At 45.7% G+C, this 12,101-nt stretch overlaps 1 protein-coding gene across 8 annotated transcripts in view; it reads right to left on the reverse strand.

Moving 5' to 3' along the window:
- The window catches only part of PECAM1 (platelet and endothelial cell adhesion molecule 1), a 74,758-nt gene that overhangs the window by 48,243 nt on the left and 14,414 nt on the right, over nucleotides 1–12,101 (reverse strand). For 4 of the 8 annotated variants that reach the window (XM_027047902.2, XM_015076428.3, XM_053212705.1 and 1 more), the window contains exons 1-2: nucleotides 11,445–11,713; nucleotides 11,332–11,358 (exon numbers count right to left, since the gene is read on the reverse strand). In XM_027047902.2, coding sequence (XP_026903703.1) covers nucleotides 11,332–11,358; nucleotides 11,445–11,508 — 91 coding nt within the window. In that variant the 5' untranslated portion in view covers nucleotides 11,509–11,713. Of the gene's footprint in view, nucleotides 1–11,331; nucleotides 11,359–11,444; nucleotides 11,714–11,836; nucleotides 11,956–12,101 lie in introns of those variants that run through there. The other 4 variants (XM_053212707.1, XM_053212706.1, XM_027047901.2 and 1 more) reach the window with 2 other exon arrangements.

A 12,101-nucleotide genomic window follows, 5' to 3' on the forward strand; every position in this document is an offset into this window, starting at 1 on the left:
TGAGCGGATAGTGCCGTCAAATGTTTCAAAATCCCCAAGGGCAGATGATATGACATCTATGTGAAAAACCCCAAAGAGCCTAAAGATAGATCATTTGAAATAATGCAGGTTTAGAAAAGTGGATGGGGAAAAAAAAAAAGTGGATATAACTAATATTTAAAAAATCAGGATAGTGGGGGCACCTGGCTGGCTCAGTTGGTAGAACATGTGACTCTTGATCTCAAGGTTGTGAGTTCAAGCCCCACGATGGGCGTGAAGCCTATTTAAGATTAAAAAAAAATCAGGGTAGTGGTCACTTCTGAAGGGAAGAGGAGGGTAGGATTAGGAATACACGGGGTGATATAGTATTGGTGATGTTCTAATTTTCAGGTTAGGTGGTGGTGTCACGTGAATTCTTTATGTTATTAAAAGCATGCATATATAAATAAAACAAAAGGTAATTGTGCACAGATCAAAGATGAGAGTATGTTATGAGCCAGGGATTATAATCAATCCAATTCTGTGTACTTGAGGCCCAAAAAAGAAAATGTATTTTCTGTACGAAGAAAAGATACAAGGCAGGGGCACCTGGGTAGCTCAGTTAGTTAAATGTCCCACTCTTGATTTGGGGTCATGATCTCACAGTTCATGAGTTTAAGCCCCTCATCGGGCTCTGTGTTGACAGCATGGAGCCTGCTTGGAATTCTCTATCTCCGCTCCACGCCCCCCTTTTTTTTTTGCCCCTACCTGTTCTCTCTCTCTCTCAAAAATAAATAACATTAAAACAAAAAAAGAAAAAGATACAGTGTAAAGTCTCATTCCCATTCTTGTCCTGCCCACCCAGTTCCCACCTCCCCTTGCAGAAATAACCACTGAATTCAGTTTCTTCCAGATGGTCTGTACAATCTATAAGCAAATACAAAGATAAAGTCTTATGTACTCCTTCCTGATCTTTTACTTAAAAGGTAGATCTTCATATATAGAGTTTGGCACCCTACCTAAAGTTTATGTGGCCCATGAGGGCTATAGGGGCCAGAAATAGTGTGGGGCTGTAGACACCAGGTGTTATTCAAGCAAAACAGGGTCCTGTGGCTTAGGTAAGGCTCCTAAAGATCAATTCTTAGCAGATACTTTGATAACAAAAATATTCATGGGCCATGATGAATGTATATTTACTGAGTCTCCTTACATATCCCCAATCTCCTTATCCTTGGACAGAGGAAGATCTCAGAAATCTGCATGCTTGGACCACTTTGCTATGGTCCCTCGTTTACTAGTATTAATGGAATGAAGCCTTGGCCCTCTACCAAGGGACGCTGTTAGTAGGGAATGAACTGCATCCTCCCACACACAACATTCATATATTCAAAACCTAACCCCTAGTACCTCAGAATGTGACTGTGCTTGAACATAAGGCCTTTAAAGGTGATTAAATTAAAATGGGCCCTAATCCAACCTGCCTGGTGTCCTTATAAGGAATTTGGACAAAGAGAGACCGGGGACATGTGCACAGAGGGATGACCATATGAAGGCGGCCATCTGTGAGCCAAGGAGAGAGGCCTCAGAAGAAACCAAAGCTGCTGACATTTTAGTCTTGGACTTCTAGCCTCCAGAACTGTGAGAAAATTAATTTCTGTTGTTTAAGATAGCCAGTCTGTGGTATTTCGTTGTGGTAGAGCTAGGAAACTGATAGATGCTGGTAAGAAATTGTCTTATGGAACCCGATATTGTCTAGTCTAGGATGCCAACGGGATGTTGTCCAGGATTTCACATAGTATTTCAACTACATCAGGAAAAGCTGTGTTTATTCATTTCTATCTTGTAAATTCCAACATTTTTCTTTCTTTTTTTCTTTTTTAAAAATGTTTATTTATTTTTGAGAGAAAGAGAGTATAAGCTGGGGGGGGGGGGCGGGGTCAGAGAGAGAGGGAGACACAGAATCTGAAGCAGGCTCCAGGCTCTGAGCTGTCAGCACAGAGCCCGATGTGAGGATCAAACTCACAAACCGCACGATCATGACTTGAGTCAAAGTCAGATGCTTAACTGACTGAGCCACCCAGGCGCCCCCACAAAATTTTTCTAATGGATCTTGTTTTCCTTTTGGCTTTGACTGCTAAGAAGCATTAACCCAAAATTTCACCTCTGCTTCTAGGAAACTTTGGGATGCATTTCTGTGTGTTTAAAGACTCATAGTTTCTTTGGCCTGCCTTTATTTACCTTCCACTCTGATTTCCTCATTTATGTTCTCCTCATGAACAACAGCACATAACTTTTATAAGTGGTCCCAAATCATTTTTCAAATAAGAAAATGGATAGCTAGCTAGCTGACCAGACAGACTGGCAGAAATTGTCTTTCTTTCTCTCTCTCTTTTTTTTTTTTTCTTAAAAAATTTTTTTTCAACATTTATTTATTTTTGGGACAGAGAGAGACAGAGCATGAACGGGGGAGGGGCAGAGAGAGAGGGAGACACAGAATCGGAAACAGGCTCCAGGCTCTGAGCCATCAGCCCAGAGCCTGACGCGGGGCTCGAACTCATGGACCACGAGATCGTGACTTGGCTGAAGTCGGACGCTTAACCGACTGCGCCACCCAGGCGCCCCTCTCTCTCTTTTAATAAAAGTCAAGTCTTTTTGAACCGTTTAGACTTTGTGTCTAATATGTCTCAGGTTTTAAAAGGAATACAACAGTCCACACCTGTCCCTTTCTTCTGAGCAATTCATTTAACAAAAAACAGCATCTGATCAGTCCATGAAATGAAACGAGGTGATTGTTTAAAATGCAAGTTGTTTCCCGCAGCATTAATCTTTAGAACTCCCTTTTTTGTCTTCGCTATTCCTTACCAGCTCCTGGTCTGAGGAGCCTGCTGGGTGAGCTCTCAGAACAGAAGTTTCCCATCCATTAATATGGTCCCTTCCAGGTAGGGACAGGCCATCTCACTACTCCTTCATCACCTCCTCCTCATTTTAAGCCATGCTGTTTAGTACAGTGATTCTAACAGGAGAAGAAGGTACATGCAGAGCCACACTGCCTGGGCCAAATCCCACCTCTGGTCACAAACTGTGTGGCTTTTGGCAAATTCCTGAGCTTCTCTGAGCCTCAGTTTGCTTATCCACACAATGGACATAATAATAGTAAGTGTAAATGGGAGCCCAAGTTTAAGTACTGGGAACACAGTTCCTGGCACAGATGAATGCTTGAGAAATGTTAGCTAGGTTTCTGTCTGCCAGTCACAGATATAAAACCCAACTTGAGTCTTGAGGTCTCTGAAACTTGATATCCACTCCTTTGGCTAATGAATTTTTTCAAAAGAAAACCATTTCTTGATTTCCCAGGTTAATTACAGTGGCTTCTTCAGACTCCTATGGTTAGTCGTCCCTGCCGTGTTAGGCTACATCGTGTCATCAGCCTGCGTGAAGTACACACCCGTGGCTGGCCATGCCCTAGACTGGGACACAGACCTGGGCGGATACAGGAAGAAAGCAAGTCAGGCATGTCTGGGTCCAAACCCCTGTCTCCACAGCCATTATCTGAGTGCTCTTGGGAGTTACTTAATTCTTCTCAGCTACCACTTCTCCTATAAAGTGGGAACATTAGTACCTGCCTTCCCTCCTATTTCTGTCTTGAGTAATGACTGAACCAAGATGGCTGAGGGCCCTGAAGGGACAGAGTGTGTATTGCCCAATGCCTGGCCCTGGCTGACATTCTCTTCCCTCTTCCTTGGCACTCAGCAGACATTTAAGGGGGCTTCTCTGTGCCAGGCACCGCATCTAATAGTGGGGGGTTCAGGGAAGAGTGAGATCGGCACAGTTTTTGCCCCCCTGGAGCTCACCATCTGCATTCCCGGTTCTTCTCTACTCGGGAACCTCTGGCCTCAGCACCATCCCTGCGTGGGTCTCCTACTGACCGGGCCTCGTTCATTTCCATCTTACAGGGGCCCCAAAGCAAACTTGGCTAAAGCATCAGGTGGTGGTTTTTTAGAAAGGATGAGATCCACTAGCACGGGGCACTTCTGCCAACTGGTCTTTCTAAGCAACAAACACACATTTGCTTCATAAATCAGCTCAACTGATTCACTGGAAGAAACATCACCATCCCATGGTCAACTGGAAGAGACAAGGGTGAAGAAAGGACAGCAGGATTGGGACTCCTGGGTGGCTCAGTCGGTTGAGCATCCGACTTCAGCTCAGGTCATGATCTCGCGGTTTGTGGGTTTGAGCCCCACCTCGGGTTCTGCGCTGACAGCTCAGAGCCTGGAGCCTGCTTCAGATTCTGTGTCTCCCTCTCTCTCTACCCCTCCCCTACTTGTGCTCTGTCTCTCTCTATCAAAAATAAATAAAATGTAAAAAAAAAAAAAAAGGGCAACAGGATGGAAGAAGGAAAAGCATTCTACAAAATTGATCAATATGTTTACCGTAGATTTATGAAACCCAGCTCTGTGACAAAACACAAAACCTCACTGACATGATGTAACAAAAGCAGCACAGAGTTTTGACACCACCACCACCACCACAACCCTTGTGGAAGCCAGCCTTCAAGTTGGCGCCCATTGAGCCTTGCCCTCTGCTATTCACACCTGCATTTTTTCAAATGTTGATTTATCTTTGAGAGAGAGAGACAGAGCGCGAGTGGAGAAGGGGCAGAGAGAGAAGGACACACAGAATCCGAAGCAGGCTCCAGACCCCGAGCTGTCAGAATAGAGCCCCACACAAGGCTCGAGCCCACGAACTATGAGATCATGACCTGAGCCGAAGTCCGATGCTCAACCGACTGAGTTGCCCAGGCGCCCCTCACACGTGCATTTTATCCCTTCCCACATCATACCAGGGTTATTCTTGTGACCCCAAAATATTGGCATGCTTGTTCGCTCCTTCTGAGTTTAGGTTACAAAAGACTTTGCAACTTTTGTCTTGAGCACTCTTTCTTTTTGGGGGGATCACTCACTCTGTGCAAAATCAGCTGCTCCCTGAGCATCCCGATAGAGAGGCCCACAGCCACATGAGTTAGCTTAAAAGCAAATCCCCTGGCCTTAAAGAAGCCCTCAGATCATTGTAATACTGAATAGCATTTTATGGGCAATCTCCTGACAGACCCTGAGCCAGAACTCCCCAGATTCCTGACCCTCAGAAGGTGTGAGATAATAAATTGTTATCTTTTAAGTTTATTTATTTTTGAGAGAGAGAGTGCACACATGTGTGCTCATGCAAGCTGGGGAGGGGCAGAAAGAGAGGGAGAGAGAGAATCCCAAGCAGGTTCTGCACTGACAGAGCATGAACGCATGAACCGTGAGATCATGATCTGAGCAGAAATCAAGAGTCAACTTAACTGACTGAGCCACCCAGGTGCCCCATAAATCATTATCTCAAGCCACTAAATTCTGGGGTAATTTGTTAAGCAGTAGTACACCACTCAACTAATCTTTAAAAATCTCTACCTGATTATTAAGATAATACTGAAAACATTGTCCTCTTTGTGAATAAACTGTCCAGGAAGAGCCAAGCTGGATTACCATGTATAGGTCTCACTATTTATGCAAGAGTGAGTGTTCACATCTGGGCTCCCTGGGCCTCCTGAGGCTCATGGGTAGGTGGTAGGGGGCCCATGAACCACCTTCGAGTAGATGCAAGTGTGCATTTGTTCTAGACAAAAGGATCCACGACTTTCTTTACTGAACAATTGTGATGAAAGATTGGGGTTAGGCAGCAGCCTAAATAGGTCAGATCTTTTCAACCTGGACAGATGAAGGCTGATGGAGGGGGATCCATGGTAACAAAGTCACCACAGCCCAGATAAGGGACCATCATGCCAAATGCCCAGACCCTGAAAGAAGGGGCTGCTTCCTTGTACCTCAAGCTCCCCGTGAGCGGATGCTCATGTTTCTTGGGAAGATGAGGCATCATGACTCAGCCAGTGTCTTGGCCAACCTGGAAATGACTCAGAAATGGGGGGGAGGAAAGGTGCCCCCACCATTGTAGTCAGGAAAATTACAGGGAGCTAGTTAGCAGGGAGCCCCTGATGAACTTTGGTGCTCAGCAGAGAATGCACGGACCCATCTCATCTGAATCTCAAGCATCTCCAAGTTCAGTTGGGGTCTCCTTCAGTGAAACATTTAGTGAGCACCTGTGTCAGGTGCTGGGATTACAAGATGAGTAAGAAATCATCCCCTCTGTCCTAGACCATATGGGCTGATGGAGACCTAGATGACCGAAGTACAATGAATTAAGCACCAAAAAAAAAAAAAAAAAAAAAAGGTGGCTCTAGGGAGGCCAAGGAAAGTGTGAAGGAAGTGACCCTTGAACCAAAGCTTGAATCAGGCCAAGAACGGGTGGTGGGGTGCTCCAGGCAGGAGAACAGCATGTTCCAGGGCACAGGGGCATGAAAGGTCACATGTTTGGTATTTTCATGGTAAGGATCTTTGCTGCAAACATTTTCAACACCTAACTAATTTGTCTTAAAGCCGTTTGGCCGTAAAAGATAAAATCACGGAAAATAAAAGAGGGACATTCATGTAAGAGGACATAACAAAACATGAAAAATGAATAACAAAATCAGAAAACTATTATAAAAAAATAATTGAATACATTTAAAATGTGTGTAGATTCATGCCAATTCTATGTAAATAACTGATTTTATTTCGTGGATTGTACCTAAGCATTTGTCTTCAAAGTCTTTCATTCATAGTGTTATACTTTTTTTTTGTTTGCTTATTGATGGGTCTCCTCATTGTTTCTTTACTAAAGCTTCTTCCTTGGGGCGCCTGGGTGGCGCAGTCGGTTAAGCGTCCGACTTCAGCCAGGTCACGATCTCACGGTCCGTGAGTTCAAGCCCCGCGTCAGGCTCTGGGCTGATGGTTCAGAGCCTGGAGCCTGTTTCCGATTCTGTGTCTCCCTCTCTCTCTGCCCCTCCCCCGTTCATGCTCTGTCTCTCTCTGTCCCAAAAATAAGTAAACGTTGAAAAAAAATAAAAATAAAAAATAAAAAAAAAAAGCTTCTTCCTCATTAAGAGAGGTATAGTTTTGAGGTGCCTGGCTGGCTCAGTTGGTAGAGCATCCAACTCTTTTTTTTTTTAATAATTTTTTTAACGTTTATTTATTTTTGAGAGATAGCACAAGTGGGGGAGGGGCACAGAGAGAGAGGGAGACACAGAATCCCAAGCAGGCTCCAGGCTCTGAGCTGTCAGCACAGAGCCAGACACGGGGCTCAAACTCATGAACCTTGGGATCATGACCTGAGCTGAAGTAGGATGTTTAACTCACTGAGCCACCCAGATGCCCCTAGAGCATCCAAGTCTTAATCTCTGGGTCATGAGTTCAAGCCCCACATTGGGTGTAGAGCCTACTTAAAAAAACATAAAAGAGAGAGAGAGGTATAGTTTCCAAATACTAGGATGCATATTTGTAACAGAGTTTTGTACTACACTGTGAAAGTGTATTGCCTCCTATCCTGTTGTTTGTTCTTGGAAGATTGTCACATGTCCATTGATAGCTGTTCCAAAGTTCTATGGGAAGTGTGGGTTCAAAATTCTACACGACTGTATAGACCATCATGAAGACTAAGATTTATAGAACGTAAAACAGAGCACCATGTCAATGGAGAAATGAAACCAAACTCAACCAGTTGTTAAAACCAGCTGTCAACCAATTATTTTTTTAGCCTTGCATGACAAAACTACCTTCTGGCCTAGTAGTTATGCAGCAAAAATGCTTATAGCAAAGATGTTTATGGCAAAACTACCTAAAACTAAGACATCAATGTATTCTGGGCACATACAATTACAGAAACCAGAATATGGGGCCCGAGGGGCCAGGCAAGCTAGGAAGGAGGTGCCAGAATGGAGGGTGTTTCTTAGGGTGCTGACAAGCTGGACCTGCCTAAGGGTATTTGGCGGAGGGGAGGGGGAGAGGGGGAAGGTTGGGGTGACAGAATGACATTGGAGCTTTAGAAAGATCACTATAGGTGGTGCCTGGGTGGCTCAGTGAGTTAAACATCCAACTTCAGCTCAGGTCATGATCTCACAGTTCATGAGTTCGAGCCCTGCATCGGGCTCTATGCTCATAGCTCAGAGCCTGGAACCTGCTTTGGATTCTGTGTCTCCCTCTCTCTTTCTGCCCCTCCCCTGTTCGTGCTCTGTCTCTGTCTCTCTCTCAAAAACAAATAAACATTAAAAAAATAAAATTTAATTTAAAAAAAATAAAGTAAAAAAAAGAAAGATCACTATGGGCTGGAGGGAGAGACCAGAGGCCTATAAACATCCTGGACCATGGTTCAGGTGAAAACCTACAAAGACTGTGGTAGGGCAGGTGCAGTGAGACTGGGGGAAGGGGTAGACTTGAAAATATTGAATGGATGAGAAAGGACTTTTTTTCTGGGGTGATGAAAATATTCTGGAACTAGACAGTGGAGATGTTTGCACCACATTATGCCTGTACTGTCATTAATAATAGAGGCGGAGGGTTTGTCAGAGGGGTGGGAGAACACCAAGGAAGAGTCTAGAAGGTCAAGGAAGGAGGCTTTGTGCAAAGGCAGCAAAGGGGTCCAGAAAGGTGAGGGATGGGAGTGTTCGTGGCATTTGGTAGTACAAGGTCTTTGGTGAGCCCTTAATGAGAGGATTCTGGTGGCAGCGGGGTGTGGGGGCTAAAACCAGAGTACTAAGTGAGGGCAGACTAAGAGCTGAGGAAGCAGAGACTGCAGTTATAAACCAGCCTTGACAGAAATTTGAGGAAGGGAGTGGATTCATTGGGGGGAGACACAAGATAATGAAGGGAGGTGGGTTGTTTGTGTTTTTTCTTTTTCCTAAAAACAAACCAAAAACAAACAAACCAAAAACTACCATTTGTGTTTGTAGACTGAGGAGAAAGAGCCAGAACGGAGTGGGAAACAGAGATACTGAAAGTGGAATGGTGGACTAAATAAATGATAGAGCGAGGGGCACCTGAGTGGCTCAGTCGGTTGAGCGTCTGACTTCAGCTCAGGTCATGATCTTGCATTCCGTGGGTTCGAGCCCCTTATTGGGCTCTGTCCTGACAGCTTAGAGCCTGGAGCCTGCTCTGGATCTGTGTCTCGCTCTCTCTGCCCCTCTCCCACTTGTGCTCCCTCTCTCTCTCTCTCTCTCTCTCTCTCTCTCTCTCAAAAATAAAAATAAACATAAAAAATATTTTTAAAAAAATGGTAGAGGGAGATCGGGGCGGATGAGTGATGGGCTCAGAGCCCAGGTGGACAGGCTGGCCCCGTTCAGCCACAGGGACTGACATCTCTGAAGCAGGGAGGGAAGCTGGGAGGATGGGTGGGGAGACAGATAAGCCTGTAGACAGGGCAGGGCGGGAAGTAGAGGGAGTTCCCTGCAGACAGCAGTGTTTTCTAGGTGAAGGATGGAGCTGAGGTCATCTCCTGAGGCAGGCAGGCGGGCTGGGGCTGAGTGGGGGAGACTGGGATAAAAGGAAGGGAAAGGGCCAAGGCTGACCAAGGAGTACGACCACAGAGCAGGCAATGTAGAGCAAGCTGGCATCATGTGTGTCAAACGTGTGGTCAGCACGGTCTTGGGTGACCTGAGGAACGGGAGACCTGGTCCTAGTCTTCACTCTGCTAACACCCAGCATTGATCACACACAAGTACCTCATGGCCCCTGAGCCTCCATCTCCTCAAGTGTAAAACAAGGTGATAGCCTGAGGAAGCAGTGGGAGAGTCTCCCTGCTCCAAGTCCTACAGTTCTGAGGTCTTCCCTGAAGATACAGAGGCCTTTCTCCAGGAACCCCGGGAAGGGAGTGATACCTTCCCATGTGAGGTAGGGAGGTGGGAGAGACTGGAGGTCCTGGGAAGCAGAAGCCCAGCAACCTGCGTGTTTGCACGGCATGGTGTGGACAAGAGCTGAGGTATGTGAACAGCAACGGACAGACAGGGGCAGTGCAGGAGCCATGATTGTGGAGGGCTAAGACCAGATACTAAACCATTGTCAGTCATTGCATGCCACGCAGGTAAGTCACTTCCTTTTATCTAATCTCATCCTCATACAGACTCTATGGGATCAATTCTCTTATCATCCCCATTCTACAGATTTGGGGAAAAAAGTCTCAAAGAGGCAAGGTGAAAGTGGCTTTAAAGATCTGAGTTGGGGGGAGCCTGGGTGGCTCAGTTGGTTGAGCCACCGAATTCGACTCAGGTCATGATCTCAAGGTTTGTGAGTTCGAGCCCCACGTCGGGCTCTGTGCTGACAGCTTAGAGCCTGGAGCCTGCTTCTGATTCTGTGTCTCCCTCTCTCTCTGCCCCTCCCCTGTTCATGCTCTGTGTCTCTCTGTCTCTCAATAATAAATAAACGTTAAAAAAAAATTTTTTTTTTTTTAAAAGATCTGAGTTGGGCCTCTGGCTCTAGACAGAGAGCCATATTTTACACAGTGAAAGTTCTAGTGCCAATGCCCTGCTAACTGGCTCTCACCTGGGCGAGTTGGTTATTTCTTGGAGTCATAGAGACATTATCGGTCCATTAGGATGCTTACAAAGATCAGGGATATCCTGTCTCCATGAGTTGCCCTGGGAGTCAAATGCCCACCAGAGCACATGGACAGGAGACCAGCAGACTGGCTTTGTTAGTAGCCGCACTGGCCAATCCCAGAGCCACTGCTCCAAGCCTGGGCTCAGCAAACTAGCGTCATCCGTGCACATCATCTCCAAAGAACTATACAACTGTCTGCAATCCAGTCAACCCCGTTCTTTTGCCGAGCGACAAGGGGATCCTCTTCTGTGGGCTTTCCCTCCATTTAGCCCCCAGACCCCGTCAAGCATCTGATCTTGGCTTAAAGATTCAAAATTAGCTCTAAAGTGGATGATAAACCAGACCTCCAAGATGGGCAGAAGCAACCCCCCTTCCTGTCCACAAGCACAAAACATTACAAATATTATCAGAGCCTCACAGGCCGTGGGAAGTGAAATCCAGGATCTGTTTCAGATCATTTAGAAGAAAAGTCGTAACAACAATTTATGTTCTGTCTTCAAGAATCTAACAAATTGATTATGTCTCATTTGAACAAAAACAATGGGGCATAGGGGAGAATATGAAATTAAGAAATTTATGGTAAAACAAATAATGGAATCACTCCCTTTTTATCACTTCCCCAATCCTCACAAATAGCAATGCACTTGTTTCTAGAGAAAATGTATGCGACTCCTAGAACACACTGATTAGAACTTGGCTTAGAAGAGGCATTTTATTCTAAAAGCCTTCTAAAAATGCCAGAAAGAAATAGACTTTAGCTCTCAATATGTTTCTCAGTTGTTATAAACGTGAAACCCAAGCAATTCGTTGTGAGTTTTAAGAATCCTGAAAAGACACAGTGAAGCTAGGTAGAAACTTTACAACTTACGGTTTTCTTGTCCTTCAAGGCCTGGACCTGGAAAAGACAGAAGAAATATGCTCATTTCCTCAGCTTTGATTCTCATGAAGTTTAAGGACTGTGGAAAGAGAATAAAAACTCACAAAGCATAAGTGCCAGCAGCACTCCGAGCCACATCTTGCCGTCTTGGGCTGTCTCCAGCTGCATCCTGAGAGCAAAGACTTCAGGCAGTTAGTTCTGCCTTTGGCCCATGCCCCTGGGGCAGAAGACACTTCCCTCGTGGCACAGATAAATCTGCCCTGTGAAAGTAGAGAAAAGCACTCTAGTAACTTCTGGCACCACAAGCAGAGACTGACTATAGTGCTGATCAGGTAATGGCTGCCATTGCTTGGAAACTGGAAACAATGAAGCGTGGGGCGGCCCGATATCCCCTCAGGAAATGACTGGCCTTCCTGAGGGGGCCGCTAAATGCAGACTCTTTGTTTTAAAGTTACAAGTGACATTTGCCTTAGTGCTCCTGACCCTCCTGTCTCACCTGGGTTTAGAGCCCCTTCTCACGGCAGGGTGAGAGGCTTCTTCCCTCTTTCCAACCTCTACCCAAAGGACTTCTCTCTTTGGACACCCAACAAGATCTCTTGATTTTCCTGAGCCATTCCCCCCACCCCGCCACCCCAAACCCAATGGGCCTGTCTACACAGCATAAGTTTGGACCTCCTGCCTTTCCTGGCAATGCTATCGGACAGGGCTGACTTTTCCAGAAAATTGCAGGTTCACCAGACAGACCTGCCACCTTGGGGAAA

Source organism: Acinonyx jubatus, chromosome E1, assembly GCF_027475565.1.
Source record: "Acinonyx jubatus isolate Ajub_Pintada_27869175 chromosome E1, VMU_Ajub_asm_v1.0, whole genome shotgun sequence".
NCBI classification, from domain to species: domain Eukaryota; kingdom Metazoa; phylum Chordata; class Mammalia; order Carnivora; family Felidae; genus Acinonyx; species Acinonyx jubatus.